Here is a 27,647-nt window from a genome sequence, read left to right as displayed (position 1 = left end):
CTGTGCTCCTCTCCTTTCAGCACTGTGCTCCTTCCTCTCCGCACCGTGCTCCTCTCCTCTCCTCTCGGCACTGTGCTCCTCTCATTTCTGCACTGTGCTCCTCTCCTCTCAGCACTGTGCTCCTCTCCTCTCAGCACTGTGCTCCTTCCTCTCCGCACCGTGCTCCTCTCCTCTCGGCACTGTGCTCCTCTCATTTCTGCACTGTGCTCCTCTTCTCTCAGCACTGTGCTGCTCTCCTCTCGGCACTGTTCTCCTCTCCTCTCGGCACTGTGCTCCTCTTCTCACGGCACTGTGCTCCTCTCCTCTCAGCACTGTGCTCTTCTCCTCAACATCAACAATTTCTGCTGGCTAAAGCACAGTCTGTAGTTTAAGTTTGTATTTTAGGGATCACTGTTCATTCTGGGATGGGGATAAACATCCAGAATATACTTACAATGTACACATGTTTTCCAACTCTCATTATTCAGTGTTTCCTATAGAGATGTACTTGAGAGTTCATCTTATGTAAGTGTATCTTCTATTCAACTTCATGGTGTTGCCTCATTTAATCTGTAGGGTCTGTTGAGGTGAGTGTCATTCCCCAGTACGAGCCAGCAGCAGCCTGCAACACGATCTCTGCTGTGGCTGGGAGGTCCCAGCAGTAGACCCTCTGTCCCATGGAAAGAGAGCCGTAGGGAGAATGAGACCCAGGGAGACCCAGGCACCCCAGGCATCTGCGTCTCCATCCCCAGCGCGAGTGTGGCCTGAGGGGGAACAGCAACACGCAGAAGCATGGAGGTGTACAGAACAGAGTACAGGACTGATGGGGCCAGGGACCCAGAAGCCTCCAGCTGGCCCCCTGCAGCCCCTTCTGCCTCCCCCAGCCCCCTAGGCCCTGCCTGGGGAGTTATCTGGCCTGACAGCAGGGCGCGTGAGGAGAAGGAAGAAGGCAAGCAGTGGAATGTACAGAGGGGGCCGATACCTCAGTCCCTCTTGGCCCCTTGTTTTTTTCGTGGAATTCTCCCAAGCCTCCTGGGGGGACCCTCGCTGGGGGGGACACTGCTGACAAGGTCATGGTCACATGGTCATAGTCATAGTCACATGGGCACGACGGGAGTACCAGGAGGAGGTAAGGGGAAAAGGGTGTGAGAGGGAGGTAAAAAGAGAGGGAAAGAGAGAGGGAGGTAGAAAAAGAGGGAAAGCGAGAGGGAGGTAGAAAGAGGGGGAAAGAGGCTTAACGACGACACTATCAACATACAGTTGTCTGGTTATACACTGTACCGGCAGGATAGAACATCGGCGTCTGGTAAGACAAGGGGCGGCGGACTACTTATTTTTGTAAATAACAGCTGGTGCACAATATCTAAGGAAGTCTCAAGCTATTGCTCGCCAGAGGTAGAGTTTCTCATGATAAGCTGTAGACCACACTATCTACCTAGAGAGTTTTCATCTGTATTTTTCATAGCTGTTTACATACCACCACAGACTGAGGCTGGCACTAACACAGCATTGAATGAGCTGTATTTTGCCATAATCAAACAAGAAAACGCTCACCCAGAGGCGGTGCGCCTAGTACCCGGGGACTTTAATGCAGGGAAACTTAAATCCGTTCTACCAAATTTCTATCAGCATGTTAAATGTGCAACCAGAGGGGAAAAAACTCTGGACCACCTTTACTCCACACACAGAGATGCATACAAAGCTCTCCCTCGCCCTCCATTTGGCAAATCTGACCATAATTCTATCCTCCTGATTCCTGCTTACAAGCAAAAATTAAAGCAGGAAGCACCAGTGACTAGATCAATAAAAAAAAGTGCTCAGATGAAGCAGACATTAATGTCTTGCTAGCACAGACTGGAATATGTTCTGTTCTGGGATTCCTCCGATGGAATTGAGGAGTACACCACATCAGTCACTGGCTTCATCGATAAGTGCATCGATGACGTCGTCCCCACAGTGACTGTACATACATACCCAAACCAGAAGCCATGGATTACAGGCAACATCCGCACTGAGTTAAAGGCTAGAACTGTCGCTCTCAAGGAGCAGGACTCTAACCCGGAAGCTTATGAGAAATCCTGCTATGCCCTCCGACGAACCATCAAACAGGCAAAGCGTCAATACAGGACTAAGATCGAATCATACTACACCGGCTCTGACACTCGTAGGATGAGGCAGGGCTTGGAAACCATTATAGACTACAAAGGGAAGCTCAGCCGAGAGCAGCCCAGTGACACAAGCCTACCAGGCAAGCTAAACTACTTCAATGCTTGCTTCGAGGCAAATAACACTGAAACATGCATGAGAGCACCAGCTGTTCCAGGAGACTGTGTGATCACGCTCTCCGCAGCCGATGTGAATAAGACCTTTAAACAGGTCAACATTCACAAGTCCACAGGGCCAGACGGGTTACCAGGACGTGTACTCTGAGCATGCGGTGACAAACTTGCAAGTGTCTTCACTGATATTTTCAACCTCTCCTTGTCCGAGTCTGTAATACCAACATGTTTTTAGTGCCTGTGACCAAGAACACTAAGGTAACCTGCCTAAATGACTACCGACCCGTAGCACTCACGTCTGTAGCCATGAAGTGCTTTGAAAGGCTGGTCATGGCTCACATCAACACCATTATCCCAGAAACCCTAGACACACTCCAATTTTCATACCGCCCCAACAGATCAACAAATTATGCAATCTCTATTGCACTCCCCACTGCCCTTTCCCACCTGGACAAAAGGAACACCTATGTGATAATGCTATTCATTGACTACAGTTCAGCGTTAAACACCATAGTGCCCTCAAAGCTCATCAATAAGCTAAGGACCCTGGGAATAAACACCTCCCTCTGCAACTGGATCCTGCACTTCCTGACGGGCTGCCCCCAGGTGGTAAGGGTGGTAACAACACATCCGCCACGCTGACCCTTAACCTCTATGGGTGGTGCACTCCATCAACAGCAGGTGCATTTCAAGAGCGGCAAATTTGAATCCAAATAAATGTCAAAATTCAAATTTTTCAAACATACAACTATTTTACACCCTTTGAAAGATAAACATCTCCTTAATCTAACCACGTTTTACGATTTCAAAAAGGTTTTACGGCGAAAGCATAAATTTAGAGTATGTTAGGACAGTACATTTACAAGAGTTGTGTGTAATGTTTTGTCAATTCAAAGACAGGGTCACCAAAACCATAAAACCAGCTAAAATGATGCACTAACCTTTTACAATCTCCATCAGATGACACTCCTAGGACATTATGTTAGACAATGCATGCATTTTTAGTTCTATCAAGTTCATATTTATATCCAAAAACAGCGTTTTACTATGGCATTGATGTTGAGGAAATCGTTTCCCTCCAATAACCGGCAGTCAAGTCAGCAACACAAATTAAATAATTAAAATTAGAAAACATTGGTAAAATATTATATTGTCATTTAAAGAATTATAGATTTACATCTCTTGAACGCAATCAACTTGCCAGATTTAAAAATAACCTTACTGGGAAATCACACTTTGCAATAATCTGAGCACTGCGCCCAGAAAAATACGCGTTGCGATACAGACAAGCCGTCATGTTGGGGAGATCTAAAATCGAAAATACTATGTAAATAATCCATTACCTTTGATTCTCTTCATCAGATGTCACTTCCAGGTATCACAGGTCCATAACGAATGTAGTTTTGTTCAAAAAAGCTCATCATTTATGTCCAAAAATCTCCGTCTTGTTAGCACATGATCTAAGCCCGCCGGACTTCACTTCATGAACGAGGGGAAAAAATATATTTCCGTTCGTTCAAACATGTCAAATGTTGTATAGCATAAATCATTAGGGCCTTTTTTAACCAGAACATGAATAATATTCAAGGTGGACGAATGCATTCTCTTTTATAACGTATTGGAACGAGGGTACCCAACATGAACTCGCACGCCAGGTGTCTAATGGGCCATCATCGTTCCATGGCTCTTGTTCGGTCAGATCTCCCTCCAGAAGACTCAAAACACTTTGTAAAGGCTGGTGACATCTAGTGGAAGCAATAGGAAGTGCCAAAATATTCCTCAGCCCCTGTGTTTTTCAATGGCATAGGTTTAAAGGTAATACAACACATCGGGTATCCACTTCCTGTCAGAAAATGTCTCAGGGTTTTGCCTGCCAAATGAGTTCTGTTATACTCACAGACACCATTCAAACAGTTTTAGAAACTTTAGAGTGTTTTCTATCCATATATAATAAGTATATGCATATTCTAGTTACTGGGTAGGATTAGTAACCAGATTAAATCGGGTACATTTTTTTATCCAGCCGTGCAAATACTGCCCCCTAGCCCTAACAGGTTAACACAGGGGCCCCTCAGGGGTGCGTGCACAGTACCCTCCTGTACTCCCTGTTCACTCATGACTGCACGGCCAGGCACGACACCATCATTAAATTTGCCGATGACACAACCGTAGTAGGCCTAATCACCAATAACGACGAGACAGCCTATAGGGAGGTGGTCAGAAACCTGGCCATGTGGTGCCAGGACAACAACCTCTCTCACAACGTGATCAAGACAAAGGAGATGATTGTGGACTACAGGAAAAAGAGGACCGAGCACGCCCCCATTCTCATTGACGGGGCTGCATTGGAGCAGGTTGAGAGCTTCAAGTTCCTTCGTATCCACATCACCAACAAACTAACATGGTCCAAGCATACCTAGACAGTGGTGAAGAGGGCACGACAAAACCTATTCCTCCTCAGGAGACTGAAAAGATTTGGCAGATCGTCAAAAGGTTCTACAGCTGCACCATCGAGAGCATCCTGACTGGTTGCATCACTGCCTGGTATGGCAACTGCTCGGCCTCCAGCCGCAAGGCACAGCAGAGGGTAATGCGAACGGCCTAGTACATCACTGGGGCCAAGCTTCCTGCCATCCAGGACCTCTATACCAGGCGGTGTCAGAGGAAGGTCCTAAAAATTGTCAATGACTCCAGCCATCAATAAAAAAATTGGGCAGATGAAGCAGATGTTAAGCTACAGGACTGTTTTGCTAGCACAGACTGGAATATGTTATCAGCAACTGTTCTCTCTGCTAACGCATGGCAAGCTACTGCACGGCACATTGACTCTGTACTGGTACCCCCCTGTATATAGTCTTGCTATTGTTATTTTACTGCTGCTCTTTAATTACTTGTTACTTTTACTTTTATTTCTTATTCTTATCCATATTTTTTTTAACTGCATTGTTGGTTAATGGCTCGTAAGTAAGCATTTCACTGTTGTACTCGGCGCATGTGACTAAAACAATTTGATTTGATTTGATTTGAGAGGGAACGAGTGAGAGAGACGGAGAGACGAAGAGAGCGAGGGAGAGGGCAATGGGATCAGGGTTCACAGGGTTCAGTATAGTACATGATACCAAACCCTGTAGTCACAAATCACTTAGGGGAAGGGTAGATAAAGGGATTGTGGGTTCAATTCCCGGCCCAATGATACATGAATTGTATGCACGCATGACTGTAAGTCGCTTTGAAAGAAAGCCTCTGCAAATGGAATATACTTTATAATTATAATATATCGATCGATAATACTACGATCTATTACTATCTAGTGATATTACATTACTATCTAGTGATAGCCAGTATTCTGACTTTTCTGGCTTGCATAGGTGGAATGGAGTTGTCAGAATACTGTGACTTGTATGAATGAATGAATGTATGAAATTATTATATATATTTTTTTGTCACAGCAGTTTGAAAATGTGTGAGGGATTTATAATCTGTTGTTTGTCTTTGACAGACAGAAGGAACTAGAAGACAAGACAAACATCAACACCACAGACTGGACTCTGAGGCATTGTTCTAACCACTCTGAGCTGTATACTGGAAACACAATCCAGCCCTCCTTCCCTGTTGATGACAGAAGTGTTGACAGAAGTGTTGAAACTTGTGGCAGCGTTCTTCAGGGAGCTGACAGGTCCAAATAGCAGCGTGAACACAAACACACACACACACACACACACACACACACACACACACACACACACACACACACACACACACACACACACACACACACACACACACACACACACACACACACACACACACACACACACCCTCTCTGTGAGTGTGTGTTCTCTCACTTCATGTCTCAGAGGGGCCATTTCATACTCTTCACATCTACAAATCTCCCCGTTATCCTAGCGCCTCCAAAGCGTTATCCTAGTACCTCCAAAATGGTTATCCTAGTGCCTCTAAAACATTATCCTAGTGCCTCCAAAATGATATACTAGTGCCTCCAAAATGTTATCCTAGTGACAACGAAACGTTATCCTAGTGCCTCCAAAATGATATACTAGTGCCTCCAAAACGTTATCCTAGTGCCAACGAAACGTTATCCTAGTGCCAACGAAACGTTATCCTAGTGCCTCCAAAACATTATACTAGTGCCTCCAAAACATGGCTACCCTCTATGTGACAGAGCACGTTTGCATTTTCAGCTTCGGGCTCAAAGGATCAACAGGGTTGCCTTTATAGCATAAACAAGGCTTTGGAGTTTCACTTTCAGGTTATTAGGTCATACTTTATTTGGAAGGTTCAGGATCGTCCATCTGTAGATGCTCTACAGATGGTCATACTATCAATTAGCTATCTGTTGATAAGCAACTGCTTGCTAAGGGTACATTTAGGGTTAGAATAAGGGTTAGGGTTAGGGTAAGGGTTAAGGTTAGGGTTAATGTTAGTAGATAGTTACTTGAAAAGATACAGTCTGTAGAGCGTCTACAGATGGACTATCCAAATAAAGTGTTGCCTAGGTTAATAGACATGGATCCACATTTCTGTTCCACATGACAATAGACATGGATCCACATTTCTGTTCCACATGACAATAGACATGGATCCACATTTCTGTTCCACATGACAATAGACATGGATCCACATTACTGTAAATGTGCCAGATTTTGCCAGAGAGCTAATTTTCTACATAGAGTATCCCTGAAAATAAAGAGACTGAAGTACAGGGAAAACTATAAAATCATTCTGAAAGAAATGAACACACATTAAATACTGTAGGTTTCACCTGTTCTTTGTTTCACTTTAGATTATTGGCTCAAGGCTAATCCTCAATGTGGTGAGTAGAGGAGGACCTGTTTTCTTCCCATTACAAAGGAAGACAATTAACAATTTAGGATATCTAAGACTCTTGAAAAAACATTATTTCCCACTCCACCTCTTGAAAATAACATTCTTCCCCCATTACACACCTCCAACCCCCCTTAGCCTAGTCTTCTCTGTCATAGCAGTGAGCAAGAAATCATATCAGTCACAACACACACTACTGGGACTTTATCTATTATAAACATTGCATTGTGACACGACACGGCACTCATCATTGTAATTTGTCGTGGCCTTCACAAAGGGCTCCCTGTGATTCAGCTGGAATCTTCAAAGCTACAAAGAAGAGAATAAAGAGCTCAGAGAAACGGAGCGCAGTGCGAGGATATAATTCTTCTTGAACCAGGTGACTTTCGCGAAGCTGCGAAGCCAAGAACGTTTTTGATGTACACATTTGTTTAATTGAACAAGCGGCGCGAACAAAGAGGAGGTCAATTGTTGATTTTAATAAGACATTGTTCACGGGTCTCCTCATATTTAATTTGATGGCGGAATAGAGTGTAAAAGAGGAACGTGATAATTCCGTATTGCGCCATTACACCCGGCCCTCCTGGGCTCAAACTAATTGGCACAGGATTAGTGTTGGAGAATCAGAAGACCTCGAGCGCTATCTTTCTCTCTCTCTCTCCTCTCTCATCTCTCTCTCTCCTCTCCTATCTTTCTCTCTTTCTCTCTCTTTCTCTCTTTCTCTCTCTCCTATCTTTCTCGTCTCTCTCTCCTATCTTTCTCTCTCTCTCTTTCTCTCTTTCTCTCTCTCCTATGTTTCTCTCTCTCTCTCTCTCCTATCTTTCTCTTTCTCTCTTTTTCTCTCTCTTTCTTTCTTTCTCTCTCTCTCTCTTTCTCTCTCTCTCTCTCTTTCTCTCTCTCCTATCTTTCTCTCTCTCTTTCTCTCCTATCTTTCTCTCTCTCTCTCTTTCTCTCTCTCCTATCATTCTCTCTCTCTCTCTCCTATCTCTCTTTCTCTCTCTCTCTCCCTCTCTACTTCTATATTTCTCTCTCTCCCTCCCTCTCTCTCTCCATCCCTGCTTCTCTCTCTCTCCTATCTCTCTCTCTCTCCTATCTTTCTCTCTCTCTCCCTCTCTACTTCTATATTTCTCTCTCTCCTCTCTCTCTCTCTCTCCATCCCTGCTTCTCTCTCCCTCCTATCTTTCTCTTCCACTCTCTCTGTATGTCTCTCCACTTGTGTTCTAGCCCACCACAAATGACCAGCTGAGGGATGAACAAACCATTTGTCCAACTTCCACCACATGCTCACAATTATTTATAATAAATTCCTTCTGTTGTGACTCACAGGCCAACGCACAAAAACAATATTCAATATATTCTACAATATTCAATGTATTCTACAATATTCAATGTATTCTACAATATTCAATGTATTCTACATGAATAATTGTTTAACAAAAAGTGCTAATATACTCTTGGAATTAAACAATGAGATTGATCTTCTACAATGTAGGCTACCCAGTGTTTCATTTATGGAAATGTTGAATATGCACAGCATGAAAGAGAGATGTTAATTTCCGTCCTGACGAAAAGATTGTAACGTAGACCTTACGGAGGATCAGATGTTAACATTGTTCTGACATCACCACTGTGGAAGGATTTACAGACCAAAGGGGTTGTTCTCTTCCTGCTTCTTCACAGAACTAAATCCATCTTGTTGGTGCATATACTGTCAGTATCAATCTCATATACTGAATTTAAGAGAACAGGGTAACATTTTATTTGGATAGTTCCCTATGGATGGTTTATATATATATTCAACTAACCGTAACCCCAGCCCCATCCCTAACCCTTGGCCTATCCCTAACCCTAGGCATATACAATGCCTTCAGAAAGTTTTCACACCCCTTGACTTTTTCCACATTTTGTTGTGTTACAGCCTGAGATTTTTCGTCCCTGGCCTACGCACAATACCCCATAATGTCAAAGTGGAATTATGTATTTCAAAATGTTTAGAAATTAATAAAAAATTAAAAGCTGAAATTACTTGAGTCAATAAGTATTCAACCCCCTTGGTTATGGCCTAAATCCATTCAAGACTAAAAATGTGCTTAACAAGCGACATAATAAGTTGCATGGACTCTGTGTGCAACAATAGTGTTAAACATGAATGACTACCTCTTCTCTGTACCCCACACACCAGTTGTAATGGCTGGAATGGAGTAAATGGAACGCTATCAAACACATCAAACGTATGGAAACTACGTTTGACGTTCCATTTACTCCTTTCTAGCCATTACAAAGAGCCCGTCTTCCTATATCTCCTCCCAACAACCTCCACTGCAACACATACAATTATCTGTAAGGTCCCACAGTCGAGCAGTGAATTTCAAACACAGATTCTACCACAAGACCAGGGAGGTTTTCCAATGCATCGCAAAGAAGGGCACCTATTGTTTCATGGGTAAACTAAAAACTAAAAAAGACTTTGAGCATGGTGAAGTTATTAATTAAACTTTTTACAGACATATTCAATCTCTTTCTATTTCAGTCTGCTGTCCCCACTTGCTTCAAGATATTCACCATTGTTCCTGTACTCAAGAAAGCAAAGGTAACTGAACTAAATGACTATCGTCCCGTAGCACTCACTTCTGTCATCATGAAGTGCTTTGAGGCTAGTTAAGGATCATGTCACCCTAGACCCACTTCAATTTGCATACCGCCCCAATAGATCCACAGACGATGCAATCGCCATCACACTGCACACTGCCCTATCCCATCTGGACAAGAGGAATACTAAATCAAATCAAATGTTATTGGTCACATACACATGGTTAGCAGATGTTAATGCGAGTCTAGCGAAATGCTTGTGCTTCTAGTTCCGACAGTGCAGTAATATCTAACAGGTAACAAATTCACAACGACTACCTTATACACACAAATATAAAGGGATGAATAAGAATATGTACATATAAATATATGGATGAGCGATGGCCGTGCGGCATAGGCAAGAATACAGTATGAGATGAGTAATGTCGGATATGTAGACATTAAAGTGACATTATTTAAAGTGACTAGTGATACCTTTATTAAATCCTTTTATTAAATGTATTAAAGTGGCCAGAGATTTGAGTCTGTATGTTGGCAGCAGCCACTCTGTGTTAGTGATTGCTGTTTAACTGTCTGATGGCCTTGAGATAGAAGCAGTTTTTCAGTCTCTTGGTCCCCGCTTTGATACACCTGTACTGACCTCGCCTTCTGGATGATAGCAGGGTGAACAGGCAGTGGCTCGGGTGGTTGTTGTCCTTGATGATCTTTTTGGCCTTCCTGTGACATCGGGTGCTGTAGGTGTCCTGGAGGGCAGGCAGTGTGCCCCCGGTGATGCGTTGTGCAGACCACACCACCCTCTGGAGAGCCTTGCAGTTGTGGGCGGAGCAGTTGCCGTACCAGGCGGTGATACAGCGTGACAGGATGCTCTCGATTGTGCATCTGTAAAAGTTTGTGAGTGTTTTAGGTGACAAGCCAAATTTCTTCAGCCTCCTGAGGTTGAAGAGGCGCTGTTGCACCTTCTTCACAATGCTGTCTGTGTGGGTGGACCATTTCAGATTGTCCGTGATGTGTACGCCAAGGAACTTAAAACTTTCCACCTTCTCCACTACTGTCCCGTTGATGTGGATGGGGGGGTGCTCTCTCTGCAGTTTCTTGAATTCCACGATCATCTCCTTTGTTTTGTTGACATTGAGTGAGAGGTTATTTTCCTGACACCACACTCCGAGGGCCCTCACCTCCTCCCTGTAGGCCGTCTCGTCGTTGTTGGTAATCAAGCCAACCACTGTAGTGTCGTCTGCAAACTTGATGATTGAGTTGGAGGCGTGCATGGCCACGCAGTCATGGGTAAACAGGGAGTAAAGTAGAGGGCTGAGAACGCACCCTGGTGGGGACCCAGTGTTGAGGATCAGCGGGGTGAAGCTATTGTTTTCTACCCTCACCACCTGGGGGCAGCCCGTCAGAAAGTCCAGGAGCCAGTTGCACAGGGCGGGGTCGAGACCCTGGGTCTTGACCTTAATAATGAGTTTGGAGGGTACTATGGTGTTAAATGCTGAGCTGTAGTCGATGAACAGCATTCTTACATAGGTATTCCTCTTGTCCAGATGGAATAGGGCAGTGTGCAGTGTGATGGCGATTGCGTCGTCTGTGGACCTTGAAGCACGTGGGCACAGCAGACTGGGATAGGGATTGATTGAATATGGCCGTAAACACACCAGCCAGCTGGTCTGCGCATGCTCTGAGGACGCAGCCTTGCAAGGATTAATACATTTAAATGTTTTACTCACGTTGGACACAGTGAAGGAGAGCCCAAAGGCTTTGGTAGTGGGCCGTGTCAGTGACACTGTATTGTCCACAAAGCGAGCAAAGAAGTTGTTTAATTTGTCTGGGAGCAAGACGTCGATGACCGCAACGGGGCTGGTTTTCTTTTTGTAATCCATGATTGACTGTAGACCCTGCCACATACGTCTCGTGTTTGAGCTGTTGAATTGCGACTCTACTTTGTCTCTTTACTAACGCTTTGCTTGTTTGATTGTCTTGCGGAAGGAATAGCTACACTGTTTGTATTCGGTCATGTTTCCAGTCACCTTGCCATGATTAAAAGCGATGGCTCGTGCTTTCAGTTTTGCACGAATGCTGCCATCAATCCACGGTTTCTGGTTAGGGAAGGTTTTAATAGTCACAGTGGGTACAACATCACCGATGCACTTACTAATAAACTAGCTCACTGAGTCAGCGTATACGTCAATGTTATTGTCTGAGGCTACCCGGAACATATCCCAGTCCACGCAATCGAAGCAATCTTGAAGCGTGAAATCCGATTGGTCAGACCAGCATTGGATAGACCTGAGCACAGGCATTTCCTGTTTTAGTTTCTGTCTATAGGCTGGGAGCAACAAAATGGAGTCATGGTCAGATTTTCTGAAGGGAGGGCAGGGGAGGGCTTTGTATGCATCGCGGAAGTTAGAGTAGCAATGGTCCAGAATGCTACCAGCCCGTGACGCGTATTCGATATGCTTTAGGAAGCCTTGTTCTCAGATTAGCTTTGTTAAAATACCCAGCTACAATAAATGCAGCCTCAGGAAATATTGTTTCCAGTTTACATAGAGTCCATTGAAATTCTTTCAGGGTCATCAAGGTATCGGCTTGGGAGGGGGATATACACGGCTATGACTATAATTGAAGGGAATTCGCTTGGTAGATAATGCGGTCAGCATTTGATTGTAAGGAATTCTAGGTGAACAAAAGTACTTGAGTTCCTGTATACTGATCATACCATGAGTCGTTATTCATAAGGCATACACTCCCGCCTTTCTTCTTACCAGAGAGTTGTTTGTTTCTGTCTGCGCAATGCGTGAAGAAACCGGTGGCTGTACTGACTCTGACAACATATCCGAGTGAGCCATGTTTCCGTGAAACAGAGAATATTACAATCTCTGATGTCTCTCTGGAAGGCAACTCGTGCCCTAATTTCATCCACCTTGTTGTCTAGAGATTCGACATTGGCGAGTAATATGCTCGGAAGCGGTGGATGGTGTGCTCGCCTTCTAAGTCTGACCAGTAGGCCGTCCGTCTGCCTCTACTGCAGCGACCGCGTTGTTTTGGGTCGGCCTCAGGGACAAGATTCCATGTGCAGGGTGGAGGTCCAAACAAAGGATCCGCTTCGGGAAAGTCATATTCCTGGTTGTAATGTTGGTAATTTGACGTCGCTTTTATATCCAATAGTTCTTCCCGGCTGTATGTAATACCATTTGAGATTTTGTGCTAACGATGTAAGAAATAATAGATTAAAAAACGAATTACTGCATAGTTTCCTAAGGACCTGAAGCGAGGCGACCATCTCTGTAGGAGCCATCTTGTTCAATGAACAGCATTCTTACCTATGTAAGAGTGCTGTTCATTGACTACAGCTCAGCCTTCAACACCATAGTACCCTCCTCATCATTAAGATCGGGGCCCTGGGTCTGAACCCCGACCTGTGCAACTGCATCCTGGACTTCCTGTCGGCCCAACCCCAGGTGGTGAAGGTAGGAAACAACACCTCCACTATGCTGATCCTCAACACAGGGGCCCCAAAAGGGTGCATGCTCAGCCCCCTCCTGTACTCCCTGTTCACCCATGACCGTGTGCCATGCATGCCTCCAACTCAACCACCAGATGACACAACAGTAGCAGGCCTGATTACCAACAATGACGAGATGGCCTACAGGGAGGAGGTGAGGGCCCTTGCAGAGTGGTGCCAGGAAAATAACCTCTCCCTCAACGTCAGCAAAATGAAGGAGCTGATCGGGGACTTCAGGAGATGGCAGAGGGAGCACGGCCCTATCCATATCGACTAGACCGCAATGTAGAATGTGAAAAGCTTCAAGTTCCTCAGCATACACATCACTGACAATCTGTAATGGTCCACCAACACAGACAGTGTGGTAAAGAAGGCGCAACAGCGCATCTTCAACCTCAGGAGGCTGAAGAAATTTAGCTTGGCCCCTAAGACCCTCACAAACATTTACAGATGCACCATTGAGCGCATCCTGTCGGGCTGTATCCCCGCCTGGTATGGGAACTGCACCACCCACAACAGCACGGCTCTCCAGAGGGTGGTGCGGTCTGCCCAACACCTCACCGGTGGCACACTGCCTGCCCTCCAGGACAGCTTCAGGACCCGATGTCACAGGAAGGCCACAACCTGTTCACCCCGCTATCATCCAGAAGGCGAGGTCAGTACAGGTGCATCAAAGCTGGGACCGAGAGACTGAAAAATAGCTTCTATCTAAAGGCCATCAGACTGTTAAATAGCCACCACTAGCCGGCCTCCACCCAGTACCCTACCCTGGGCTTAGTCATTGTCACTAGGAGGCTACCACCCGGTTACTCAACCCTGCACCTTAGAGGCTGCTGCCCCATATATGTAGACATGGAATCACTGGTCACTTTAATAATGGAACACTAGTCACTTTAATAATGTTTACATACTGCTTTACTCATCTCATATGTATATACTGTATTCAATTGATTTGATGGTTTATCAATACACCCAGTCACTACAAAGATACAGGTGTCCTTCCTAACTCAGATGCCGGAGAGGAGGGAACCCGCTCAGGGATTCAACCATTTGCATTTGTATTTATAAAGGATCCCCATTAGTTCCTGCCAAGGCAGCAGCTATTCTTCCTGGGGTTTATTATGGATCCCCATTAGTTCCTGCCGAGGCAGCAGCTACTCTTCCTGGGGTTTATTATGGATTCCCATTAGTTCCTGCCAAGGCAGCAGCTACTCTTCCTGGGGTTTATTATGGATTCCCATTAGTTCCTGCCAAGGCAGCAGCTACTCTTCCTGGGGTTTATTACGGATCCCCATTAGTTCCTGCCAAGGCAGCAGCTACTCTTCCTGGGGTCCAGCAAAATTAAGGCAATTATTATACAATTTAAAAAACAGATTTTAAAACACATTAAGTATGTGCCCTCATGCCACTACTCTACTACCACATATCTACAACACAAAATCCATGTGTACGTGTGTGTGTGTGTGTGTGTGTCTATCTGTGTCTGTTTGTGTGTCTCTTCACAGTCCCCGCTGTTCCATAAGGTGTATTTGTATCAGTTTTTTAAATCACATTCTACTGTTTGCATCAGTTACTTGTGGAATAGAGTTTCATGTAGTCATAGCTCTATGTAGTACTGTGCACCTACCATAGTCTGTTCTGGACTTGGGGATTGTGAAGAGCCCTCTGGTGGCATGTCTTGTGGGGTATGCATGGGTGTCCGAGCTGTATGCTAGTAGTTTAAACAGACAGCTCGGTGCATTCAACATGTCCATACAATATGAGGCCAATGGTGATGTTAAAACAGTTACAGAGTTTAATGGCTGTGATAGGAGAAAACTGAGGATGGATCGATGAAATTGTAGTTACTCCACAATACTAACCTAATTGACAGAGTGAAAATAATTAATACAAATATATCATAAAAAGGAATACAAAATACAGAATACAAATATTCTAAATCATGCATCTTGTTTTAAACAAGGCACTAAAGTAATACTGCAAAGAATGTGGCAAAGCAATACACTTTATGTCGTGAATACAAAGTGTTATGTTTGGGGGAAATCCAATACAACACATTACTGCTTACCACTCTCCCTATTTTCAAGCATAGTGGTGGCTGCATCATGTTATGGGTATTCTTGTAATCGTTAAGGACTGGGGAGTTCTTCAGGATAAAAAATAAACTTAATGGAGCTAAGCACAGGCAAAAGAGAAAGAGAAAAACCTGGTTCTGTTTGCTTTCTACCAGTCACTGGGAGATGAATTCACCTTTCAGCAGGACAATAACATAAAACACAAGGCCAAATCTACACTGGAGTTGCTTACCAAGAAGACAGTGAATGTTCCTGAGTGGCTGAGTTACAGTTTTGACTTAAATCTAATTGAAAATCTGTGCCGAGACCTGAAAATGGTTGTCTAGCAATGATCAACAACCAATTTGACAGAGCTTGACAGAGCTTTTTTAAATAATAAAGGGCAAATGTTGCACAATCCAGGTGTAGAAAGCTTTTACAGAGTTACTCAGAAAGACTCACAGCTGTAATCACTGCCAAAGGTGCTTCTACAATGTATTGACTCAGGGGTGTGAATTATTATGTAAATTTGATATTTCTGTATTTCATTTTCAATAAATTTGCAAACATTTCTAAAAACATGTTTTCCCTTTGACATTATGGGGTATTGTGTGTATATGGGTGAGAGAAAAATATATATTTAATCAATTTTGAATTCAGGCTGTAACACAACAAAATGTGGAATAGGTCAAGGGGTATGAATACTTTCTGAAGGCACTGTGTATAACGAGAGAGAAGTTCACTTCCGAAAGACTCACCTTTAGTGAGCAGAGCGCGCACACACACACACACACACACACACACACACACACACACACACACACACACACACACACACACACACACACACACACACACACACACACACACACACACACACACACACACGTGCGCGCACGAACACACGCATAAAGACATGTCCTATTTTGAAATCCCTGCAAGTTCTCGAAACAGCTGTTCGCTGAGGGTCTGTAAGTATGAAGAAATATGTTTTTAATTATGTGACCACCTGGGGTGCCATGGATCTTACAAGCTCCTCTTGAAAACAAATTCGGTCATTTTCCGTAATTACATCGGACAAATTGAGGCAGTGTGTTCTCACATCACCTTGTCAAGAGCTTGTGTTGTTGTCCGGAAATATTGTTGTTTATTATTCAGTCAACGTCACATTTGTCATCACTGTCATGATTAATCAGTAAGTAGAGGAAGCTACCAGTGGATAAAAACAGGACACAGTTGTACCATGTAAAAAGGTATCAAACCTTTCAGCTGTTGATGATACAGGTGATTGTTGTAGGGAGGGGGTGCACTACATAGATGGAGCGCCAGTATGGTAGCCGGTATCACGGTAAATCAACATGAGGGTGACATAATAGTGTGTCTTTTACACTTTTAGATATTGAGTGACAAATGCAATATTTCCTTCATAAGGCTGTTGGATATTAGAATTTTATATGATTTTCTGTGTCACTCACTCACTCACTCACTCACACCATCTGACAGACCCCTACGATTCCATCTGAATGCAGAGAGACGAAAATACATGAAAAGCTCAAGAGCAATAAAATAAATCACCCCCAACCGTAACATGAACTTACATTTCATGCCTCAAGTGGGGAAACGGGGCTTTAAATCATAAAATCATTTCATCTATGGAGGGGCCTCTGAAAACCATGCAGCCCTGCAGAGACTAACACTTCATACTGTCTCTCCTAGTCCTATCCTCCAGGCAGAACCACAGTCTCTCCCAGGATCCAGAGGATTAACTGCTATTTCTACCCAGCAAACATACTCTGCTGTGTGTGTGTTGTGTGTGTGTGTGTGTGTGTGTGTGTGTGTGTGTGTGTGTGTGTGTGTGTGTGTGTGTGTCTTTGCAACCATACTGCCATCGAATCCTTGTAGATTCCTCGTTATTTTGTTAACAGTAACCACTCAATTAATTATTGTTTACCCAAGTAATGATTTCCCTCCAGTCAGAGGAACCCGCTGGTTCTTAGGGTTGAAGGTGTCTGATATGATAGATAGTTCTGCTCTGAAGAGAGAAGAAACATGGTAGTAAATACTGCACTGTCTGGCTGGCTTCCTTCCTGCTCCTGATTGAAATCTTCTCCTTTCTAGCTTTTCTATATCCAGCCAGTCATATCACAGGGTAAAATAGAACATGGTTGCTAGCACATGGACACAGGAGACAGAGAACAAGCTGTGACCCAAATAGCAAACTCGATAATCTCCTGAAACAGATTCAGCAAGTGGAGGAAGAGAAACTTCACTCAATAAGAATGCTACAGGGATTGGTGATGCTGCCGTGGATTGCGGCAACCACCAGCCAGCAGAACAACAGAACATACACGACCAGGGAGAAGGAGAACACAAAAGTGAAAGAAATCACCCAAGAATTTGAACAGATCAGAGTGTGTTATGGGAATTAGTTAGATACTGGTGGTCTAAACCACAGAGGATGCTCTCTGTAAAACAGGTCAATTCTTGACCCTAGCATCCCCAATTTCACTACTCAATAGAAAAGTTTAAGTTGAGACTGAGAAACAGAACTCAGGAGACAAGGACTATGCATCTATTCATGGGATGACAACAGTATCTCATCAAACTTTTGTGCATCAACAACACCCCCTATAAATCACATGAATATGACAAAAGGCAGGGGAGGAGCCTAAACCTCCCACACACCCCAAACCAGCACAGAGTCACACTCTATCATAACACGTAAAGAACTAGATAAGCCAATGGGAACACCCCAATGAGGCCAAGGGGCCAAGGAGGTCCTACTGGCTGGTGTCTGTAGCCCTCCATGCAGGTTCCCCAGGCAGACACACAAAGAGCTGGATGGTGGTCTGGAGGAGAAAGACACTAACAAAGCCATCATCTCAACAGGAGTAAATATTTCTACACAGTCCCAACGCTTACCATAATACACTGGGGTACTATTTTTTCTCTCCAACGAAGGAAAGAAGCGAGTGGATGTGTGAGAGTAGCCATGAAAATGCAATTATTTTATAAAGCGGAATTATTACTGTTTACGGCTTGTGGTTTTGATTACATATATAATACTGTACCAGCACATGCAATATCTCAACCTAGAACCACATTCAAAGACATACACCAACTCTTCAGATACACATAAATGTTTATTACACATGAATGTTTATGTTATTACACATTCATGTTTGTTATTACACATTCATGTTTGTTATTACACGTTCATGTTTGTTATTACACGTTCATGTTTGTTATTACACATTCATGTTTGTTATTACACATTCATGTTTGTTATTACACATTCATGTTTGTTATTACACATTCATGTTTGTTATTACACATTCATGTTTGTTATTACACATTCATGTTTGTTATTACACATTCATGTTTGTTATTACACATTCATGTTTGTTATTACACATTCATGTTTGTTATTACACATTCATGTTCGTTATTAGACGTTCATGTTTGTTATTACACGTTCATGTTTGTTATTACACATTCATGTTTGTTATTACACGTTCATGTTTGTTATTAGACGTTCATGTTTGTTATTACACGTTCATGTTTGTTATTACACGTTCATGTTTGTTATTACACATTCATGTTTGTTATTACATGTTCATGTTTGTTATTACACGTTAATATTTGTTATTACATGTTCATGTTTGTTATTACACGTTAATATTTGTTATTACACATTCATGTTTGTTATTACACATTCATGTTGTGACATTTAGCTCCAACAACCAAGGGCATCCCTTGGAGACAAGTTCACCTTTGGAACAGAAAACAAAAGTATATGGACTTTTCCGGATGAATCAAGGGACATTTACTCTGGATGAACGTGTACCCAGTCATCTGTGGAATCTGATGTAAGCTCAACCGCTTTCAACACTGAACGCCCTGTCCCTAAGGAGCGTGGGTTTTCCACGTCCCCACCGCCACTCTAAAACAATTTGAGGACACTCGCGATTAAGTGGTTCAAGAAGCGTTTAATTACATATAGGAAGGAGGGCTGATTTCTTGTTAATCAAAGCTCTATTAACGGCCAGTGAATCCCAATTAACGTCCAATACATATTTAACAGATAAGGAGTTCTGGCTGCAAACCACTCTCAGGTTTTCTTCCCCCTCTCTTTTTCCCATCCCATGTAATAATTGTGAAGGGGTGCATATTACCTATAATAACAGCTTCAATGAACTCTCTGACATAACCCTGATTCATGTAGGACAAAATGACACCTGCTGCTCCAGCCCTCCACTCAATGTCTCTGAAGAGCTCTAGCAGTCACTTTGAACTCATGATATTCAACACAGAGACAGTCACTTTGAACTCATGATATTCAACACAGAGACAGTCACTTTGAACTCATGATATTCAACACAGAGACAGTCACTTTGAACTCATGATATTCAACACAGAGACAGTCACTTTGAACTCATGATATTCAACACAGAGACAGTCACTTTGAACTCATGATATTCAACACAGAGACAGGCACTTTGAACTCATGATATTCAACACAGAGACAGGCACTTTGAACTCATGATATTCAACACAGAGACAGTCACTTTGAACTCATGATATTCAACACAGAGACAGTCACTTTGAACTCATGATATTCAACACAGAGACAGTCACTTTGGCCTCATGTTAATCAACACAGAGACAGTCACTTTGGCCTCATGTTATTCAACACAGAGACAGTCACTTTGGCCTCATGTTATTCAACACAGAGACAGTCACTTTGGCCTCATGTTATTCAACACAGAGACAGTCACTTTGGCCTCTCGTGTTATTCAACACAGAGACAGTCACTTTGGCCTCTCGTTTTATTCAACACAGAGACAGTCACTTTGGCCTCTCGTTTTATTCAACACAGAGATAGTCACTTTGGCCTCACGTTATTCAACACAGAGACAGTCACTTTGGCCTCTCACGTTATTCAACACAGAGACAGTCACTTTGGCCTCTCACGTTATTCAACACAGAGACAGTCACTTAGGCCTCTCACGTTATTCAACACAGAGACAGTCACATTGGCCTCTCGTGTTATTCAACACAGAGATAGTCACTTTGGCCTCTCACATTATTCAACACAGAGACAGTCACTTTGGCCTCTCGTGTTATTCAACACAGAGACAGTCACTCAGGCCTCTCACATTATTCAACACAGAGATAGTCACTTTGGCCTCTCGTGTTATTCAACACAGAGATAGTCACTTTGGCCTCTCGTGTTATTCAACACAGAGATAGTCACTTTGGCCTCTCGTGTTATTCAACACAGAGACAGTCACTTTGGCCTCTCATGTTATTCAACACAGAGATAGTCACTTTGGCCTCTCACATTATTCAACACAGAGATAGTCACTTTGGCCTCTCGTGTTATTCAACACAGAGATAGTCACTTTGGCCTCTCGTGTTATTCAACACAGAGACAGTCACTTTGGCCTCTCGTGTTATTCAACACAGAGATAGTCACTTTGGCCTCTCACATTATTCAACACAGAGATAGTCACTTTGGCCTCTCGTGTTATTCAACACAGAGATAGTCACTTTGGCCTCTCGTGTTATTCAACACAGAGACAGTCACTTTGGCCTCTCGTGTTATTCAACACAGAGATAGTCACTTTGGCCTCTCACATTATTCAACACAGAGATAGTCACTTTGGCCTCTCGTGTTATTCAACACAGAGATAGTCACTTTGGCCTCTCGTGTTATTCAACACAGAGACAGTCACTTTGGCCTCTCGTGTTATTCAACACAGAGACAGTCACTTAGGCCTCTCACGTTATTCAACACAGAGATAGTCACTTTGGCCTCTCGTGTTATTCAACACAGAGATAGTCACTTTGGCCTCTCGTGTTATTCAACACAGAGATAGTCACTTTGGCCTCTCATGTTATTCAACACAGAGACAGTCACTTAGGCCTCTCACATTATTCAACACAGAGATAGTCACTTTGGCCTCTCGTGTTATTCAACACAGAGATAGTCACTTTGGCCTCTCGTGTTATTCAACACAGAGACAGTCACTTTGGCCTCTCACATTATTCAACACAGAGATAGTCACTTTGGCCTCTCGTGTTATTCAACACAGAGATAGTCACTTTGGCCTCTCGTGTTATTCAATACAGAGGTCGTGTTTCTTCTTTGAACAGCTGATGTGTTGATTTAGACCTGGATGAATAAAAAAATAGACACAGTAGGAAATACTATTTTCTTTAAACAGGCAAAGGAACATGCACCTTTTTACATCTATATAGATACACAGAGTTTCTTTAGAGTTGTATTAGTGGTATGTACAGGATATGCATGGTCCAACTAAATGTTTACTTGCAGGTTCCTTCTGGACAATGGAACAACAATAATATATTATACTTGATAAATGTTTCAATAGAATAGAAGAAACATTTTTGCCCAGTGTAATACAGGAAGGCACAATTTATAGTCCAATATTTACACATTTTGGGGAAGGTGGCATAGTGTTTAAATTGTGCCATTTTTTGCAATAATAAGAGTTTGCTGGTAGCAGTTTTTATGTGTGTGTGTATGTGGACGTGTTTAACTATACTTGTGAGGACCAGGAGTCACCACAAGAAAAGTGAACAAACAAAAATTTGACCAACTGAGGACATTTTCCTAGTCCTCACAAGGTCAAATGCTATTTCTAGGGGGTTTAGGGTTAAGGTTAGAATTTGTGTTAGAATTAGGTTTGGGCTTATGGTTAGATGTTCGGGTTAAAGTTAGGGTTGAGGTTAGGGTTACGGTATGGGTTAGGGAAAATAGGATTTTGAATGGGACTAAATAGTGTGTCCACACAAGGTTAGTTGTTCAAGACTCTCTCTGTGTGTGTGTGTGTGTGTGTGTGTGTGTGTGTGTGTGTGTGTGTGTGTGTGTGTGTGTGTGTGTGAGAGAGAGACACACACAGAAAAGTGAATATGTGTGGAGAATCAGAGCAGGTGGTCAGTCCAGTTCAAGGGTTCAGCAGTCTGATGGCTTGGAGATAGAAACTGCCTCTGTTGGTATCAGACCTCATGGTTGGATACAGTCTACCTGACAGAAAGGAAGGGAATAGTTCATGGGGTGTGTGGGGTCCTTGATGATGCTCTGGGCCTTCCTCAGGCACTGTTTCAAGTAGATGTACTGGGCTATCTTCACCACCCGCTGGAGGGCCTTGCGGTCATGGACAGAGCAATTCCCGTACCAGGCTGTGATGTAACCGGTCAGGATGCTCTCGATGGTGCAGCAGTAGTATTTGGAGAGGACCTGGGGTGGAATGCCAACTTTCTTCAGCTGCGTTGACAAGAGTGGTGGTGTTGTTGGTCCATGTCAAGTCCTTGTGATGTGGGCGCCAAGGAACTGAAAACCTCTGACTCCCTCTACTGCAGTCCCATTGATGTGGATTCACATGACAATGGACCTCATGGGAGCTTCCTCTTTAGAATACAAGATCATGGGCAAATTAGCTTGGAAGAGCGATGGTCTACCCACACACATCCTATCAACCATCCATCCATGCCCACCCTCCACACATACCCCCCTCCACCTCGCATCACTCTATCCTTCCACCCCTCCATCCCTCCACCACCACCCCTCATCTCATCAGCCCATGTCCATCACCTCCCATCTGTCTGATGAGGCTGGCTACATGTCCATTAAGGGGGTTAGGTGTCAGAACTGGGTGGGTGGGTGACAGGCAGAGAGGGATAGGGCCCTCTAAACCATTGGTCACTTAGCTGTGGCTGGGGAGAAATGTCTCACACTGGTCATATCAGTGACATTATCTGTGTTAGAGAGAGAGAGAGACATGGAGAGGGGGAAGTAAGGGAGAAAGATAGAGAGCGAGAGATAGGGGAGAGAGAGAATGATGAAAGGAGTGAACTTTTTTTTTTACAGAGGAAGATGAAGGGAGAGAGAGTTTGATGTTCACTCTTTACAGCCTTTCTACTCTGCTTCCCTCACTCTTTCCTTATCTCCCCTCTTTCTCCTTCCCTCTCCCTCAAACACAGTGGACTTTGCGGCCAACAGCTGAACGAGCTCCCAAATAACAAAGAGAAGTGGAGCACAGCGTTGATGGGGGGCAAGAGAGACAGACAGAGAGAGAGAGAAAGAGAGAGAGAGACAACGAGAGAGACAGAGACCGAGACAGAGACAGAGAGAGAGAGACCAAGAGAGACGGAGACCGAGAGAGAGAGACAGAGAGAGAACGAGAGAGAGACAGAGAGAGAGACAGAGAGAGAACGAGAGAGAGACAGAGAGACAGAGAGAGACCGAGAGAGACCGAGAGAGAGAGAGAGAGAGAGAGAGAGAGAGACCGAGAGAGAGAGAGAGACAGAGAGAAAGAGAGAGACCGAGAAAGAGAGAGACAAAGAGAGCCCGAGAAAGAGAGAGAGACAGAGAGAGACCGAGAAAGAGAGAGAGAGAGACCGAGAGAGAGAAAGACAGAGAGAGAGAGACCAAGAGAGACGGAGACCGAGAGAGAGAGACAGAGAGAGAACGAGAGAGAGACAGAGAGAGAGACCGAGAGAGAGACCGAGAGAGAGAGACCGAGAGATAGAGACAGAGAGACAGAGAGAGACCAAGAGAGAGAGAGAGAGAGACCGAGAGAGAGAGAGAGAGAGAGACAGAGAGACAGAGAGAGACTGAGAAAGAGAGAGACAGAGAGAGACCAAGAGAGAGAGAGAGAGACCGAGAGAGAGAGAGACCGAGAGAGAGAGAGAGAGACAGAGAGACAGAGAGAGACTGAGAGAAACCGAGAGAGAGAGAGAGAGAGAGAGACACAGTTAGAGAGCGAGAGAGAGAGAGAGAGAGAGAGAGACAGAGAGAGCGAGAGAGAGAGAGAGAGAGAGAGAGAGAGAGAGAGAGACAGAGAGAGCGAGAGAGAGAGAGAGAGAGAGAGAGAGAGTGAGAGACAGAGAGAGAGAGAGAGACACAGAGAGCGAGAGAGAGAGAGAGAGAGAGAGAGAGAGAGAGAGAGAGAGAGTGAGACAGAGAGAGAGAGAGACACAGAGAGCGAGAGAGAGAGAGAGAGAGAGAGAGAGAGAGAGAGAGAGAGAAAGAGAGAGAGAGAGACCGAGAGACAGAGAGAGACAGAGAGACCGAGAGAGACAGAGGAGAGACCGAGAGAGAGAGATGGGGCTACAGGCGGACCTGATCTGAGGAAAGTATCCGCTCCTCCTCCCTAGTACCCGTCTTTAGGAAGTGTGTTGAGAACAGTCTTTGGAGATTACCAGTGTTTTTATTTATTTCCAGAGGTAGAACAGCGGGAGGCCCAGCTTCAATCAGACCAACTAGCGCTTGGAGACAAGGACCCTGCTTTTCTACTTGGCCATGCTCTTGAAAAGTAGAAAGAGGAAAAAACCTCTATAAACAACTAAATGGATTAGCCGTCATGCGTTATTTTGGTTCTGGAAACATCAGCAGAGGAAATATAACGGAGTAAGAAGTGAGTACATGCAGGGCCGCCCAGTGCAAATACATCCAGGGTGGCAGTGTCATCTGAGCATTCTCCTGGTTGGATAAAGTATCTGCCACTAATACCACTAGTGTGACATGCTTTTCTTAAGCATTCCCAATCTGAGGACACCAGAAGACTGTCTGGATCTGGCCGGCTTTAAGACTTCATGTATATAAAATGGGCTTTGGTTGATATGTGAGTGAGTCCGAGCGAGTGAGTTATGTGTGTGTGTGTGTGTGTGTGTGTGTGTGTGTGTGTGTGTGTGTGTGTGTGTGTGTGTGTGTGTGTGTGTGTGTGTGTGTGTGTGTGTGTGTGTGTGTGTGTGTGTGTGTGTGTGTGTAGTGAGGAACTTGATGAATCTCTTGAGTGGGGTTACAGGTTCATTTGAAAGCTGACGGATCAGAGTGTGACTGGATAGATGAAGGGAGGGTGAGAGGGAGGGAATGTTGGAGGGAGAGAGGGAGGGAGAGAGGGAGGTAGGTAGGTAGGTAGGTAGGTAGGGAGAGAAATCAGGTCAATGGGCAGCCAGGACAGCATGGGTGGATTGGGGGATGGGGGATTGGGAGCAGCGTTGGGGGCTGCATGAGTGTGTAGAGTGTGTTTGTGTGTGGGATTAAGGACGCCACGTTGACTACGGGAGGAATGAGGCGGGGTGGGCTGATGTCCAGGGTCCCACGACGTGTCCCAGTGGGAACAAACAACCACTGCACTGGAATCCCCCCTCCTTCTACTGCCCAGCCGCTGTCACTATGGCAACATGCCAGCCACAGCTACCCTCCACTGTATTACTATAACCTGTTATTGTGAGATCAAAACTTTTGGAATGAGGGGGTGGAGGAAAGGATATACTAAAATATCTTACCTCCACATTGAAGACAATGGCTAATTTAACATATTAGCTCTGCAGGCCTGCAGAGCCTGTAACCCCTGGCACTGCAAGACTGCTCTTCCCACTGCCACCCTGATTTTCCTACTGCCACCCTGCTCTTCCCACTGCCACCCTGCTCTTCCCACTGCCACCCTGCTCTTCCCACTACCACCCTGCCCTTCCCACTGCCACACTGCTCTTCCCACTGCCACCCTGCCCTTCCCACTGCCACACTGCCCTTCCCACTGCCACACTACTCTTCCCACTGCCACACTGCCCTTCCCACTGCAACACTACTCTTCCCACTGCCACCCTGCTCTTCCCACTGCCACCCTGCCCTTCCCACTGCCACCCTGCTCTTCCCACTGCCACCCTGCTCTTCCCACTGCCACCCTGCTCTTCCCACTGCCACCCTGCCCTTCCCACTGCCACACTGCCCTTCCCACTGCCACCCTGCTCTTCATACTGCCACCCTGCTCTTCCCACTGCCACCCTGCTCTTCCCACTGCCACCCTGCCCTTCCCACTGCCACACTGCCCTTCCCACTGCCACCCTGCTCTTCCCACTGCCACCCTGCTCTTCCCACTGCCACCCTGCTCTTCCCACTGCCACCCTGCCCTTCCCACTGCCACCCTGCTCTTCCCACTGCCACCCTGCCCTTCCCACTGCCACCCTGCTCTTCCCACTGCAACACTACTCTTCCCACTGCCACCCTGCTCTTCCCACTGCCACCCTGCTCTTCCCACTGCCACACTGCTCTTCCCACTGCCACACTGCTCTTCCCACTGCCACACTGCTCTTCCCACTGCCACCCTACTCTTCCCACTGCCACCCTGCCCTTCCCACTGCCACCCTGCCCTTCCCACTGCCACCCTACTCTTCCCACTGCCACCCTGCCCTTCCCACTGCCACCCTGCTCTTCCCACTGCCACCCTACTCTTCCCACTGCCACCCTACTCTTCCCACTGCCACCCTGCCCTTCCCACTGCAACACTACTCTTCCCACTGCCACCCTGCTCTTCCCACTGCCACCCTACTCTTCCCACTGCCACCCTGCTCTTCCCACTGCCACCCTACTCTTCCCACTGCCACCCTACTCTTCCCACTGCCACCCTGCCCTTCCCACTGCCACCCTACTCTTCCCACTGTCACCCTGCCCTTCCCACTGCCACACTACTCTTCCCACTGCCACACTGCCACCCTGCCCTTCCCACTGCCACCCTGCTCTTCCCACTGCCACCCTGCTCTTCCCACTGCCACCCTGCTCTTCCCACTGCCACACTGCTCTTCCCACTGCCACCCTGCTCTTCCCACTGCCACCCTGCTCTTCCCACTGCCACCCTGCCCTTCCCACTGCCACACTACTCTTCCCACTGCCACACTGCCACCCTGCCCTTCCCACTGCCACCCTGCTCTTCCCACTGCCACCCTACCCTTCCCACGGCCACCCTGCTCTTCCCACTGCCACCCTGCTCTTCCCACTGCCACCCTGCTCTTCCCACTGCCACCCTGCCCTTCCCACTGCCACCCTGCCCTTCCCACTGCAACACTACTCTTCCCACTGCCACACTGCCACCCTGCTCTTCCCACTGCCACACTGCTCTTCCCACTGCCACCCTGCTCTTCCCACTGCCACACTGCTCTTCCCACTGCCACCCTGCTCTTCCCACTGCCACCCTGCCCTTCCCACTGCAACACTACTCTTCTCATTGCCACCCTGCTCTTCCCCTCTACTCTGTACTGTCTGTGGAGGACTATACCTTACAAACTGTACACCACAGGGGGGCACCTTCATTGGAGAGGAGGGGCTCAGGGTAATGGTTGGAGTGGAATTAGTGGAATGCTATCAAATACACCAAACACATACATGATGCCATTATATTGGCTTCGTTCCAGATATTATTATGAGCCTTCCTCCCCTCAGCAGCCTCCACTGCTGCCCACTACCATAATCCATATCACTACACAATGAGGCTATTTGAATCACTGCAGAATAATGACAGTAAACTACCAGCCTCAACACTGAACCAAGGAGTGTATTCACTAGGAACCAAACAGAACTTCAGAATAATGACA

General features: G+C 45.4%; 1 protein-coding gene across 1 annotated transcript; it reads left to right on the top strand.

Moving 5' to 3' along the window:
• The first annotated feature begins 771 nt into the window (after window positions 1–771).
• On the top strand, window positions 772–27,389 carry LOC123730919 (extensin-like). Its single transcript, XM_045709529.1, has 2 exons — window positions 772–928; window positions 25,603–27,389. Exons 1-2 carry the CDS (start codon window positions 772–774, stop codon window positions 27,387–27,389), a joined length of 1,944 nt encoding a protein of 647 aa, XP_045565485.1.
• The last annotated feature ends 258 nt before the right edge of the window (window positions 27,390–27,647 follow it).

The sequence above is a fragment of the Salmo salar genome, chromosome ssa27 (assembly GCF_905237065.1).
Source record: "Salmo salar chromosome ssa27, Ssal_v3.1, whole genome shotgun sequence".
Lineage (NCBI taxonomy): Eukaryota > Metazoa > Chordata > Actinopteri > Salmoniformes > Salmonidae > Salmo > Salmo salar.
The sequence above is the reverse complement of the archived record's forward strand: the minus strand, read 5'-3'. Positions and strand labels throughout refer to the sequence as shown.